Genomic DNA, 16,191 nt, shown 5'->3' on the forward strand with positions numbered 1-16,191 from the left:
CAGATAAATCAATACACAAAATATGGTATATCCATACAATGGATATTATTCAGTCTTTAAAAAGAAATTCTGACACATGCCACAACATGGATAAACCTTGAAGATACTATACTAAAGACAATAAGCCAGTCACCAAAGGAAAAATACTCTAAGATTCCAATTATATGAGATACCTAGAATACTCAAATCTAGAGACAAAATGTATAACAGTGGTTTCCAGGGGTTGGGGGAAAATAAGGAGTGGGAGTTGTTGTTCAGTTTGGGAAAATGAAAAAGTTCTAGCACTGGATGGTGGGGATGGTTGCACAATAATGTAATTAATGCCACTGAAGTGTACACTTAAAATTGGTTAACAGGGTAAATTTTATGTTCTGCCTAGTTTAGCACGATACATATATATATATGTTATATAAGAATATGAAAACTCTCATTCAGCTTTCAGTTCACTGACTTGTCCTATGCCTCAGTGTACCCTGTGCTTGTTTCAAATTCAAATTCTTAATGTAATTTCATAAACTTGAAAGAAAAGTAACCACACACTCTCAAAATCAAGACCCAGATTTACTCACCTGTTCTGGATTCCTGCAGGATCATTTTTTAGATCATAGAAAATGGCACCTATAACCAGTCCCAGGAAGACTGTCACAATTAACTTTTCAAAAAGAAAAAAGAATTTCAATTAAAGGTAAAAACTTAACACACCCTTTATTATTAAAATATATCTGGCTACTTAATCAAATCTCTCCACTGATACAGATATTTTAAATGGCTTGAACACAGTCCTCAGGAAAATATAAAATGTACATGTTACTAGACTGCTTTTTGAGTTAAAGTAAAAATAACTTATTCATGTGCTCAGGAGACTGACAGGAAGACAAAGCAGAAAAGCTAAGATTCCCAGCATTTTAGTGGGCACTGCCAGTTCATGGTCCAGTTCAGGCTCTGGGGCCTGGGAACGACACGCAGTGAAGCAGAACAATGCAAGCACCCAGAAAAGTAGTTTGGGGGCAAAATAAAGCCCAACTGGCTAAGAGTTCTGGCCTAAACTCTCAACCTTTGTGCTAATGAAGATGCATAGTGTGATATTTCAAGAGGTTCCAATAAAAACAGGATATCCTTACTCTTAACATGAAAAACCAAATGAAAATAAATAAAAATTTTAAAGTACACTTAAAAAAATTCTAACAATGAAATTTTACACAATAAGGAAGTAGGGGTGAGCTGAGTCCTCTATCCGACCTGGGGAGTCCACGCCTACAATGGAAAAGTGCAGTGTCACTGTCACCAAAGCATTCGGCCAGCTCTTGCTGAGGCACCGAGTGCTTCCATTACCCACCCTCCTGTCACTGCTCCTCCAGCAGCCTCAGCCCAGAGGGTCTACCACCAACAGCTGGACTAAGCTGCCAAGTCTTCGCCATTCTTACCCACCTTTGCTGACTCCTAAGAGTGTTTGATGACTCCTAAGAAACTTCTAAATGTTCAAGCTGGTTTTAGAAAAGGCAGAGGAACCAGAGATCAAATTGCCAACATCCGCTGGATCACAGAAAAAGCAAGAGAGTTCCAGAAAAACATCTATTTCTGCTTTATTGACTATGCCAAAGCCTTTGACTATGTGGATCACAATAGACTGTGGGAAATTCTGAAAGAGATGGGAATACCAGACCAGCTGACGTGCCTCTTGAGAAACCTATATGCAGGTCAGGAAGCAACAGTTAGAACTGGACATGGAACAACAGACTGGTTCCAAATAGGAAAAGGAGTACATCAAGGCTGTATATTGTCACTGTGCTTATTTAACTTATATGCAGAGTACATCATGAGAAATGCTGGACTGGAAGAAACACAAGCTGGAATCAAGATTGCCGGGAGAAATATCAATAACCTCAGATATGCAGATGACACCACCCTTATGGCGGAAAGTGAAGAGGAACTAAAAAGCCGCTTGATGAAAGTGAAAGAGGAGAATGAAAAAGTTGGCTTAAGCTCAACATTCAGAAAACAAAGATCATGGCATCTGGTCCCATCACTTCATGGGAAATAGATGGGGAAACAGTGGAAACAGTGTCAGACTTTATTTTGGGGGCTCCAAAATCACTGCAGATGGTGATTGCAGCCATGAAATTAAAAGACGCTTACTCCTTGGAAGGAAAGTTATGACCAACCTAGATAGCATATTGAAAAGCAGAGACATTACTTTGCCAACAAAGGTCCATCTAGTCAAGGCTACGATTTTTCCAGTGGTCATGTATGGATGTGAGAGTTGGACTGTGAAGAAGGCTGAGAGCCAAAGAATTGATGCTTTTGAACTGTGGTTTTGGAGAAGACTCTTGAGAGTCCCTTGGACTGCAAGGACATCCAACCAGTCCATCCTAAAGGAGACCAGTCCTGGGTGTTCACTGGAAGGACTGATGCTGAGGCTGAAACTCCAATACTTTGGCCACCTCATGCGAAGAGCTGACTCACTGGAAAAGACCCTGATGCTGGGAGGGACTGGGGGTAGGAGGAAAAGGGGACAACAGAGGATGAGATGGCTGGATGTCATCACCAACTCGATGTACATGAGTTTGGATCAATTCTGGGAGCTGGTGATGGACAGGGAGGCCAGGCATACTGCGATTCATGGGGTCGCAAAGAATCAGACACGACTGAGCGACTGAACTGAACTGAACTGAAGAAGACTGGATAAACATCACTTTTGTGTTTAAGATTTTTAAGGTTGATAAAATGTCTCTTAAAGATATTTTTATAAACAAAGATTTAGGGTTATGTTATAACTTATATAAGGAAATTATATTTATTATACTTTTAATTAAATTTTATTAAATGTATAAATATGGTATAAGAGATGATCATCCAAAGAAAACAAAATATCCTACCATATACCTTGGAATCTTCAGAGTTAGAAAAAAACCCCAGCACTACAACAGTGCAATGGTATCAAAGCTTGTAGTAACTTGTCAAGAGACTTTTGGCAAGAGGCAAACAAAACTGGAAAACAAGATCATGATCTGTGAAGACTAGCTTGTGAAGACCAGAGTCTGGAAAAAATATGATTTAAGATGTACTTAAAAACTTCCTTGCTAAAAAACCACAGTCAGAAATTTGAAAAAAAAAAAATTTTACTACCCTGGCTTATCTTAATTACCTTCAAAATTTACTATACTTCATGTCAACAGATCAACTCCCAAAATAAATAATGATGATCCCATTAGCATGTGTGCATGCACATGTATACTAATCCATACTTTCACACTGTAAAACTCCAAGAATATTCAGACTTTTAAAAGCGGGCACTCTACATGCTTTGCTTCTTTTGCATTCAAACTTAATAACATATTAACAGACTGTCAGTTTTAGCATAAAGATGTTTCCTAAAGGTTTCAAAGCGCTAAAAGTATTTTCAAGGAAAGTTTTCAAACACTGACAAAGTGATTAAGCTCATAATTTTAGCATGCTTTTACAAGATGTGTCTATGTTATTCCTTTTTCCATTAAGCAAAAGAAAACAAACAGGAAGACTAAACCTTGCTCATTGGAGCAAAGAGACTCTATCCTATGAGTTCTGTGCAGCTGGAGTCTCTTGAACAGAAGGGGGAAAAAAAGGAAATTTCCTAAATATGTAATTCTAATTTTGTTCAATTGTATTTAGCAACATTTTTCAAGATGAATTCTAAGGGATGTTTATGGCTGTTGCTGAAAAAATTAATCCATAGTCAAATGTTAAATGTGCTATTAGAAACTATGACTCTCCCAGAGACATGATAGTATTTTTCCAATTGATTTGACCAGGAAAACTTTGGGACATTAAATGAATATTAAATCTTATATAGAAAATCCATTCATTCCAATACCTTCCAAAGACAACCTTTGGTTAAATGCATTACCAAAAGCAAAGTCTAGCTCATGTAAATGACTAGTTCAAAAGTAACTATTGCTATAAGACTATCCACACGAGATTTATCAACAGGAAGCCATAAAATAGTTTAATAGCTCCACATTCAAACACTTAGAGAAGTAAAAGACAGACTCCCAAGATTAAAAAACCCTAAACAGAAGTCAGCAAGCTATGGCCCTAGGCTTATTTCTGTTCAGTCCATGAGCTAAAAATGGTTTGTGGGTTTCTTGGACCATTTTTTTAATTGCAAAAAATACATATGTATTTCTTGTCATGTGAAATTCATATACAATTAATATTTCAGTGTCCATGAAAAAAGCTTTATTGGAACAGAGTCACGTTTATTTTTTAAATGTATTTATGGCTACTTCCTTCCTAAAATGGCAGGGTTGACTATCTGAGACCAAGACCATGTGACCCACAAATCTTACAGTATTTACTCTTTGATCTTTTACAAAATTGGTTTGCCTATTTCTGGCTTAAGCTAACTTTCCAGGACTGACTCATCTGAAAAAAAGAGTTTCCTCCCACAGGCAGATGCTCAGGGAAAAACAAGATTCTGTCCTTGTTCTGTGAGATTATCACTGCTGTGAACATTGTTGGGATTCCTGTGGCAGAGTTGAGTTCACTGAGGAGGAAAGCACCTGAATATACAACCTGGAGACACTAGGCCTGCCTGGAGCTGGAATCTGAAGAAAGCCCAGCACCAAAAGATGCATAAACCTGGTGTACTATTAAAAATAGCCCCACATTCTAATCACCCCTACCCAGAACTACCACATAGGGTCATTTCCTGGTATTAGCAGGGGGATCCCCTTGGATACCAAAATCTACAGATGTTCAAGCCCCTCATATAAAATGGAGTCATACAGTCAGCCCTCCACATCTGTGAGTTCCTCCAACCTCAGTAGGTGCAGAACTTGCAGATACTGAGGGCCGACCATATGTGACTTGGACAAGATATTTAGAAACCACTTTCAGAAGCAAGTGAAATTTCTTTTCCAAATAAAAAAATCTAATACATAAATCACACTAAAGAATCAACACTCATATCATTTTACTGTTGAACAATGGATAATGAGGTTGACATTATTCACAGAAGTTGTTCCCAAATAACATCAAATCTACTAAAAGAATTAAAAAGTATCCTTGACTGAAAGTACATAAAACTGTTCATGTTCTGACAAATGCCAAATAACAAGTTAAAAGTGTCTGGATTAATGAGCAATATGTCTTGAAGGATATAGGCTCTCGAAATTAATACTTAAAAGGCAACAGTACCACAGTATGAAAATGATGCATGTATAGTAAGAAATCAGTGATATTTCATTAGAGCCAACAACACACCATCTTTCAGTACTCAGTAGAAATTCAGTGAAAATAAAATCAGCTACTCCCAAAATAACTGGTTAAATTGACTTCCTTAGAAAGGATGAAAAAAATGAGGGTTTTGGATGACAGAGGGCTTAAGAATAACAGAAAAATCATAAAGGAGTAATCATCAACAACTATCAATGAAGTCAGGCAAAAGAGAAAAAGGAACATTAACTCAACTTAATTAAGAGAAGGTCAGTCTGACAGTGAAGAGTCTTATTGAACAGAATTCCAGTCTGATTACTACCTTCGTGTTAACTGCACGTTGTTTTAGGTATCTAGTGCTCTCCTAAGATCAGAACCCCTAAATGAGGAAGGCTGATTAGAAGGGACAGCATCTGTAAACAGGCTCTTCAAGAAAACAGTGAGAGGCCCTATTGCTTTCAGGGGCATTCGGCAACACCAAGCTGAAGGTGTCCCTGGCCACCTGATGTAAGATGCAAACCAACCAACCTCTTTCCTTTCTTTCCCTCTTCCCTTCCTTTCTCATTTCCTTTCTCTATTTCTCTGCTTAAACTCTCTTCCCAGCCCCCTTTACCATCTGACATGCTATTTATTTCTATATGAATTTATCATTTGTCTCTCCTCATAAGAAAGCTCCCCAAGAGCAGAGATTTTATTTTTGTTCATGGCTATATACAAGCTCTAAAATGCAGCACATAATCAATAAGAACTTATCGAATGCATCAGGAAATGAACATGTGCAGCCATTAAAAAACCACAAATGTGGTCAAACATTTTCTTTACTTAACAAGTTTTGGAAAAAAAAATTTTTTTTTACAAAGATTATCCATTACAGCTTGTATGAACCAAAACAATTCTGAGTGGGTGATCAAAAAAAAAAAAAACCCACTAAAAAATAAGTCTTTCTAAAAGTAAAAACCTAATTAGGTTTTGCTTATTTCTATACCCTAAATGGAATGGGGATAAATAAATATAGCGTGGGCAGAAGATAAGCATAATGTCCCCCAAATGAGTATTTTACAGCATAATTAGAAGACTCCGGTAGGTTACCTGAGCTATAGAAGCCTGGGGATTACCCAGTAAATTTTTGAATGAACGCCTGGAAATCCATTTGAGCTGATGACAGAAGGAGGTGGCATAAGTGACCTCCTTGTAGGATGAAAGCTTCTTCCTTCTCTGATCCCCTGAGAATTTATCTAATTCAACTTTTGTTTCCTTGAAGAAGGAGGAGTTGACATAAAACTCAGCTAATTTTTCTATGAGTGGAGTATCTTTTTTGGAAGGCTCTTCAGTCTCGTTAGCTGTGGAATAAAAGCAGATAAAAAGGAAACATTATTTAAAAAATAACAGCAGATTTAATCCATTTTTCTACAACCCCTTTCTTAGATTTTACTCTAGCACCTTCATTCTAAAGCTCGAGTATAAAAAAATTATGGGTTCTTTCACTGATTTACAAGGTAAGAAAACAAACTAAATTGGCCTCCCTCCATAAACTTACAGATACAGCAAATTCACTGATCTTTTCCTAATTTTAATATTTGGACCCTAAATCTTTCAAAATAGACTTCTCACAATTTGGAGTTATAATTCCTAAAAAAGCCAAACAAAACACCTGGTCCTTGCTTTTTACAATGAATAAATGCATAAATTGCCAAGTTTCTTATTTCAAAACACTACACAGTTGGCCCTCTGAATTCGCAGACATGGAACCCAGGGATATAGAGAGCCTATAGAGGGATTGAGCATCCTTGGATTCTGGTATCTACAGGGCATGGGGGGAAGGGGTTCTGAAACCAATCCTCCATGGAAACCAAGGGACCACTCTGTAAACAATGGGCACTTCTTTTAAAATGGGAACTCTTGTTAGAACTGACATTGTCCTATCAATGCTCATTTACAGATTAAATAAATAGCACTCTCACAGATGAAAAAAATCTGTGTTGACTGATGTTATTAGATTGAACGTGTGTGTCCCCAAAATTCATATGCCGAAACCCAATCCCCAGTGTGATGGTATTTGAATGGAACAACTTTGAGGGATGATTAGGTCATGAGGCTGGAGCCCTCAGGAGGTGGGATTAGTGCCCTTATGAAAGAGGCCCCAGAGAGCTCGACTCCCACAACGTGAAGAAGCTATAATATGGTGGCCCATGTATGAACCGGGAAGCAGGTCCTCAACAGACACTGAATCTGCTGGCACCTTGATCCTGGACTTGCTGTCTCCAGAACTGAGAGAAGAAAATGTCTATTATTTAAACCATTTGGTCTATGGTATTTTTGTTGCAGCAGCCAAACAAGCTAGTACAACCCATATCAGAGGACAGCACTAATATAAATTCAAACAGCCATGGTTTAATAAGCTACCACATTGCTAAACTTTAGCCAACTCAGTTAGAAAATAATCTGTGATTCTCAACAGATTTGCTTACCTTCATCACCTATGTCTTCTCTATTTAACACCACAGCAGAAGAATCTCCATTAATGATGTCCAGGAAGAAGTCTGCAGGGTTATTATAGGGCTCACAGTGGAAACCTGCAAAAGAAGGTAACTCAGGTACACAAAAATTGATAGTTCTGGTAAATAAAGACTGTTTTAGAGAGTGAGGGAGGTGCTGCTAGGGAAGACAGAATCTAGTAATTTCTCTCTCATTTTTCTTCTCTCTTCTCCCCTCATTAATTTATATTTTCTTTTTATATATTTAATCACACAATATTTCAACAGTTTTCTGACTTCGCAAAACAACATACTCCAAACCAACCTTGGACTATTAGAAAGTCTTACATTAGAGCTTGGTCCCGACCCATCATAATTCATGAGACCTGAAATAGCTAGCAATATGCTCTGGTGCTTATCAGAACTTCTTCAAAAATCTAGACATGGGTCTAAAAAAAAACACACATTGAAAAGCCATGGAAAGACTAACGTTCTTTAAAGAAAGGCAACAAGCAAAGCCAGCTAGGCACAGAAGGACTGTGTTTGGGAGAGGCCCGGGGCATGTTCTGCTCTTCAAGTTCACTAAGAGACTGCTAGAATGCTAGTACCCACTTCAGCAATGATTATTTCTGCCCCTACTAAATTCAGGTCCAAATGGTTATTTATTATGCTATTATAATTCCAATATAGAGAACAAATCACCAGAACAGCATTCTCAAGAGAATGTAGCTGGGACAGCACAGGTGAATGCTTACCTTGACCTCTCCTGGCACTGTAACAGGGAAGAACAAATCTGACTCCATACTGGATCTATTTCTTTTACTTTAACCTTTGTATTCTATTGCTTTTGCTACAAGTTAAGAATGTTGCCTGTAGCCTGAAATATATGGGATAGCTCATTCTCCAGGGTCGGATCTCTAAAGGTGTAACACTTTTCCATTCATATAGAGATAAAAAGTTCCAGAACAAAGAATAACATTTGTCTTGTTGGAGGTTTATAGGAACACCATGACCAGACCCACACAGACAGATGCAAGAACAAAGGATTCCAACACCAACAAGTTTGCAGCAATCAACCACACCCCCTTTCCTTTTAGTATAAAAGAAGCCTGATTTATAACATGGGTAAGATGGTTCTTTGGGATGCTAGCCCATCATCTTCTTGATCTGCTTGCTTTCTAAATAAAGTCGCTATTCCTTGACCCAGCAAATTATCTCTTGATTTACTGGCCTGTTGTGCAGCAAGCAGTATGAGCTTAGACTCAGTAACAACCTGATCATCTGAACTCAGCTTTGCCTATAGTCTAACCCTTAGGTTCATCTCCCCCAAACTCTAGACCCATGTAGACTTAATTTTAAATGACAGAGATTAAACAAAGACATTTTAAAATATGGCTGGCAAATATTGTACACTATATTTGAAGTCATGGAGCATCATCTATAATCATATCCAAGTACCTCTAAAACAAAGTAGACTGCATGAGTCATTTAAAAATTATATATTTCCATTTTAAATAGAATCAGGCAGTCCAGAACCATCAGAAATGTTGGCCCACTGAAGTCAGACTTATGACTATCCATTGTATTGACAGGTAAGTTGCATACATGCTAAATCCACAACCTAATATCACTAGAAAATTAAATATAATAGCATCTCCATTAACCCTCACCAAGGAAAACCAATATCCCATGTAAGGGAAGAACATGATAAACCTTAATCTGTATTAGCTAAGAAGACAAATAACTTAGGGACATTAGATCTTTCCAAAAATATCCATCTAACAGAAAACTGGCCATGAAGTCAATATATTTATTGAACTGTTAGGGGAAGGTCACCAGAACTGAGGACAGATATAGCCCCATTAGAAATACACACACACACACAAAAACATATGTGTGCACGTGCATGTACTCAAACAGGACAAAAAAGAGACATCAATAACAAACTGGCACTGCAAAGTAAAAAAAAAATTCTAACACCAAACTAACCGAAGATGTTTCGGAGCAGTGGAAACTGTGATATATGTATATCTACTCAAAGATCAAACAGTGCTCCAAGTGACTCCTTTGTTCTCCTTTAGGATACTATTAATGAAGGATCTTACAGCACAAAAAAGGCAACCATACCAATGGCTCCAAAGTAACCCAAGGCCTCCTGAGCAGGCCCATGGAACATTAGTCTTCCTGAGGCCAACAAGGTGAGGCTATCAAACAACTTGAAGATGGAATAACGAGGCTGATGAATGGAGAAGATGATTGTCCGTCCTTGTTTAGACATCCTAAATTAATAGTGAGAAGATAACAATGAGTCATTAAACATCTGAAACTTACATTTCTTGGTAACATACTTTATTACTCCTGCCTTTAGATCATTTATTCCTCATTCAACTTGATTTTCTCTTACCAACTTCTCATCTCATATAATCTATCTGATAATTAAGGAACCTAAACTCAATGTTTTCATGAAACTGGGGTTTCTAAAGTGTTTTCCATGGGCAATCTAGAATCAATCAGAATATTAATTAAAAATGTATATTCCTGGACAGTCTACTCAGACCTGCTGGGTCCAGGGAAGCATATTTTAACAAGCAGCCAGGTAATTTGTAAGTACACTCAAGTTTGAAAACTTATTATGAACTAAATCTTAAAACAATGGTCATATGCCCCATCCTTATTGATCATTTATTTAAGTCTTCTGGCTCTTTCAGAACTAGTTTTCAATTCTCTGCCTTAATAATACAATTAACATTACTGAGTACTGACTATATCTTTTTTTTTTTTCCTTACAATAACTTTATAAATCTTGATTTTTAATTTACAATATTGTTTTGGTTTTGCCACACATCAACATGCATCCGCCACGGGTGTACATGTGTTCCCCATCCTGAACCCCCCTCCCACCTCCCTCTCCATACCATCCCTCTGGGTCATCCCAGTGCACCAGCCCCAAGCTTCCTATATCCTGCATCGAACCTGGACTGGCAATTCGTTTCTTACATGATATTATACATGTTTTAATGCCATTCTCCCAAATCATCCCCCCATGCCTCTCCCACAGAGTTCAAAAGACTGTTCTATACATCTGTGTCTCTTTTGCTGTCTCGCATACAGGGTTGTCATTACCATCTTTCTAAATTCTATATATATGCGTTAGTATACTGTATTGGTGTTTTTCTTTCTGGCTTACTTAACTCTGTATAATAGGCTCCAGTTTCATCCACCTCATTAGAACTGATTCAAATGCATTCTTTTTAATGGCTGAGTAATACTCCATTGTGTATATGTACCACAGCTTTCTTATCCATTCATCTGCTGATGGACATCTAGGTTGCTTCCATGCTTTGTTTTTATAGATGACCTCATCTAAATTCTCACAATATTGTTACAAAACAGTACCAATAATTTTACCTTTATATAACAGATAAGACTCAGAGAACTAAGCAATGGCTCAAAACATCACAGTTAGAAGGGGCAGGCTGGGATTTGATCCCTGATCTAATACCATGGACAAAAGATAGTAACTCCTATCTTCATACAGGAGCTACTACTTATGGATAGAAGAAAGAAAAGCCAAAATCACCACTTAAAAACTATTACTGAAAACAATAAACTACTATTATTACTAGCAGTATGAGAAGAATCACATCAATTTAAACATTTTCTGAGTACTATATGCTAGCCATGGATACAAGTTTGTTCTACCTCAAAAAGACCAATCGTTTTGATACAAGGAGGAATAAAAGTAGCTGAAGGTGCCTTGTAAGCCTAATAGGAGACTATAACCCATCTGAAGCTGATGTAAGTAGTGTATCAAAGGGACTGACAGGGAGAGAAGGTGGAGGAAGACAGCAAACAAAATGTGCCATAACACGATCTACTTCAAAAACTGCAAGTACTTCAGTGTCATTGCAGAGCTGAGGTGTATGTGCAGAGGCAGGGACTGGAGACTGCAGAAAAGACAGCAACGAAAACCAGGCCCATGATGAATCCTGTCACTCAGAGTTGGCTCATTAGGCAGTAGACAGTTAAGGAGCCAGTAAAGGATTGGAAGCAGGGAGGTGGACTGGTGTGAGAACTCTGTTCTCCATGTGTGGTCTGAGGTATCAGTATTAGTATCCCCTATTAGAAATGGAGAACCTTGGCCTCCCATTCAGAGATCTAGAATAAGAATCTGCATTTTAATAAGACCCCAAGTGATTAGTATACACAGTGGAACTCTAGACAAATGAGGTTAAAGCTCTCCAATGTGAGGAAAGATGTGTGTGAGCTAACTAGTCCAAAACATAATGAAGCATAACACAGTATGATATTCTATGTTAAGTCATCATTGCAAAAAAAAAAAAAAGCAAAATGGCTGTCTGAGGAGGCCTTACAAATAGCTGTGAAAAGAAGAGAAGCAAAAGCAAAGGAGAAAAGGAAAGATATACCCATTTGAATGCAGAGTTCCAAAGAATAGCAAGGAGAGATAAGAAAGCCTTCCTCAGTGATCAGTGCAAAGAAATAGAGGAAACAATAGAATGGGAAAGACTAGAGATCTCTTCAACAAAATTAGAGATACCAAGGGATATTTCATGCAAAGATGGGCTTAATAAAGGACAGAAACGGTACAGACCTAACAGAAGCAGAAGATATTCAGAATAGGTGGCAAGAACACACAGAAGAACTGTACAAAAAAGATCTTCACGACCCAGATAATCATGATGGTGTGATCACTCACCTAGAGCCAGACATCCTGGAATGTGAAGTCAAGTTGGCCTTAGAAAGCATCACTACAAATAAAACTGGTGGACGTGATGGAATTCCAGTTGAGCTATTCCAAATCCTGAAAGATGATGCTGTGAAAGTGCTGCACTCAATATGCCAGCAAATTTGGAAAACTCAGCAGTGGCCATGGAACTGGAAAAGGTCAGTTTTCATTCCAATCCCAAAGAAAGGCAATGGCAAAGAATGCTCAAACTACCGCACAATTGCACTCATCTCACACGCTAGTAAAGTAATGCTCAAAATTCTCCAAGCCAGGCTTCAACAATATTTGAACTGTGAACTTCCAGATGTTCAAGCTGGTTTTAGAAAAGGCAGAGGAACCAGAGATCAAATTGCCAACATCCGCTGGATCACAGAAAAAGCAAGAGAGTTCCAGAAAAACATCTATTTCTGCTTTATTGACTATGTCAAAGCCTTTGACTGTGTGGATCACAAAAAACTGTGGAAACTTCTGAACGAGATGGGAGTACCAGACCACCTGACCTGCCTTTTGAGAAACCTATATGCAGGTCAGGAAGCAACAGTTAGAACTGGACATGGAACAACAGACTGGTTCCAAACAAGAAAAGGAATAAATCAAGGCTGTATACTGTCACTGTGCTTATTTAACTTATATGCAGAATACATCATGAGAAACGCTGGGCTGGAAGAAGCACAAGCTGGAATCAAGATTGCCAGGAGAAATAGCAATAATCTCAGATATGCAGATGACACCACCCCTATGGCAGAAAGTGAAGAACTAAAGAGCCTCTTGATGAAAGTGAAAGAGGAGAGTGAAAATGTTGGCTTAAAACTCAACATTCAGAAAACAATGGGATCCAGTCCCATCACCTCATGGCAAATAGATGGGGAAACAGTGGAAACAGTGGCTGACTTTATTTTTTGGGGCTCCAAAAATCACTGCAGATGATGACTGCAGCCATGAAATTAAAAGACGCCTACTCCTCAGAAGAAAAGTTATAACCAACCTAGACAGCACATTAAAAAGCAGAGACATTACTTTGCCAACAAAGATCTGTCCAGTCAAGGCTATGGTTTTTCCAGTAGTCATGTATGGATGTGACAGTTGGACTACAAAGAAGGATGAGCGCCAAAGAATTGATGCTTTTGAACTGTGGTGCTGGAGAAGACTCTTGAGAGTCCCTTGGACTGCAAGGAGATCCAACTAGTCCATCCTAAAGGAAATCAGTCCTGAATGTTCATTGGAAGGACTGATGTTGAAGCTGAAACTCCAATACTTTGGCCACCTCATGAGAAGAGCTGACTCATTTGAAAAGACCCTGATGCTGGGAAAGATTGAAGGTGGGAGGAGAAGTGGATGACAGAGGATGAGATGGTTGGATGGCATTACCAACTCAATGGGCATGAGTTTGAGTAAACTCTGGTTGTTGGTGATGGACAGGGAGGCCTGGCGAGCTGCAGTCCATGAGGTCGCAAAGAGTTGCGACTGAGCGACTGAACTGAAGTCATCATTCTCTAATGAACACTGTTAATATAATTAATTACAGATAATAAAAATATCATGGATGTATTCTCTAACTGAACCTGAATCCCAGACCTGTTACTTGACATCAATTGATACCTCAAACTTAAAATGTCTAAAATCTTAGACATTTCCATCTTCCCGTTTCTTCTTATTCTAGCATAGGGGCTTGCTTACAAGGGCATGGACATCAGAAGAAGCAAGGTAGGGTTTTCCCTGGTAGTTCAGTGGTTAAGAATAGCATGCCAAAGCAGGGGACATTGAGCTCGATCCCTGCTCCAGAAAGACCCCACATGCCGAGAGGCACCTAAGCCCATCTGCCACAATTACTGAACTGGTGCTCTAGAGCCCATACTCCACAATGAGAAGCCACTTCAATGAGAAGCCTGTGCACCGCAACAAAGAGCAGCCACCACTTGCTGCAACTAGAGAAATTCCCCATGTACAAGAACAAAAAAAAGGTAATGATATGGAGGGCATGCCGTATAAAGATGGTGTATCCAACAGCTTTTTAAAAATGGGGAGTAGCAGTAATTGTCCCAGAGGTGGTGAGCATAGGAAACCACCAGAGTGACCGGGAAACTGATTAAATTGAACAGTTAAGTTAGTTTACTGAGGAAGAAAGGAAACATACTGAGATAATGGGAGCCAAGTTTCTCATTGTCTGAAAAGTCATTTAAAAACATGGAAAGGCAGAAGGCTAAAAAGAGCACTCAAGTGTTAGATCAGGATTGGAAATAATATAAATCCGCTTAAAAAAAATATGTACACACTAATAGCGCAATAGTTACAAATATGCTTCTACATGTAAGTTCTATTCAAATTATTACACACATACATATAACATATTTATAGTAAATATATTTCCAAATAAAATATACATATGTATTTCTATGTTATATCTACATACATACACATACACATTTCCTAGGTCTGTCTGTTAAGTAGGTCTAGAAGCAATGACAGTCCCATAGCAGTGAGCACACCAAGTAATCAGATCTTGGTTTTTAAATCATAGCTAAACTGGGAGGAACCAGGACTCCATTAAGAAACATCTGATACAGAAAAAGTACAAGATGAGCCTGGAACATCTCATAAGGTAAAGAAATGCTGACCATAAGGTAAAGAAATGCTGACCATAAGGTAAAGAAATGCTTAAAGAATGACAGGGACATGTAAAAATGACACAAAAGGCAGACTGAGGGGGCTCCCACTGGCCAAATCAGGGTGAATTTTGTCATGAAAATAAGTAAGAATAACAGATTATAACCCATTTAATAAAAGGAGAAAATGAGTAAACATATGAACAGAGAAGGAAGAAAGTTTCTTTACAGTAAAAGACCAATGAATACATGCTGAATGAATGATGTAAAAAGAAAATCACCACTTGGTTACCCTCATACTCATAGCTGATAGAGGCAATTGTGAATATAGCTAAAACTGGTGCATGGAAGATTTTATGAGGAACAGGATACTGGCCTAATATCTGATTATCTCCCCTAATAAAATACTAATCAATTACAAAGAGAAAATAGTTATTTCATAGCATATAAAGCCAGCAGATACCAACATGACCAGCTGATGAAGGTGAACATCACCCATGATGGGAGAAGTCAAAATCACACAGCCTGATGTTATCACTGAGAATACAGCATCATTTCTGCAGCATCCCTGCCAAGAATTCATGGCATGAGTCTGATCATGAGGAAACACTGGATGGATACACCTTGAGGGTCGCGCTATGAAATGTACTCTCAAATATGTGTGAGGATGTGAGAGGCAGGGAAAGAATAAAGAACTGTTCAGGATTAGAAAAGACCCCCCCCCAAAAAAAAAGGGTTTCTGGAGATAATCCTGAGCCAGAAAGGGAAAAAAGAGACACTTCTGGGGCAGCTGGGGAAGTCTGACTTGAGCTCATGGACTGGATGGTGACAATATCATCAGTGCTGTGGACTCTGTGGCTGGGAAGTGTGTAAGGTGGTAAGGTAGTACTTGGTACTACTCTTGTAACTGTTCTGGAAGGGTGAAGCTTTTTAAAACAGATGTCCAAAACTTCTGAAGTATATCCTATAACCATGGTTCTCCTCCCATCTTCTTTGTAAAAGTAAATGACATTCTTTTTTTTTAATGAATTTATTTTTACTTGAATATTGCTTTACAATATTGTGTTGGTGTCTACCAAACATCAACATGACCCAGTCATAGGTATACCTGTGTCCCCTCCCTTTAAACCTCCCTCTCCATCACACCCCTCTAGGTTGTTACCGAGCCCCAGTT

The 16,191-nt window shown here is 38.4% G+C and overlaps 1 protein-coding gene across 27 annotated transcripts in view; it reads right to left on the bottom strand.

The window, feature by feature from the left end:
• Positions 1–16,191, bottom strand: part of ABCG2 (ATP binding cassette subfamily G member 2 (JR blood group)) — a 137,774-nt gene that overhangs the window by 15,126 nt on the left and 106,457 nt on the right. For all 27 annotated transcript variants that reach the window (XM_086406382.1, XM_086406380.1, XM_086406376.1 and 24 more), the window contains 4 exons: positions 9,795–9,946; positions 7,662–7,766; positions 6,283–6,533; positions 570–652 (listed from right to left, as the gene is read on the bottom strand). In XM_086406382.1, coding sequence (XP_086262508.1) covers positions 570–652; positions 6,283–6,533; positions 7,662–7,766; positions 9,795–9,946 — 591 coding nt within the window. The remainder of the gene's footprint in view (positions 1–569; positions 653–6,282; positions 6,534–7,661; positions 7,767–9,794; positions 9,947–16,191) is intronic.

The sequence above is a fragment of the Bos grunniens genome, chromosome 6 (assembly GCF_055505025.1).
Source record: "Bos grunniens cultivar Pamir isolate PY7600 chromosome 6, Bosgru_T2T1.0, whole genome shotgun sequence".
NCBI classification, from domain to species: domain Eukaryota; kingdom Metazoa; phylum Chordata; class Mammalia; order Artiodactyla; family Bovidae; genus Bos; species Bos grunniens.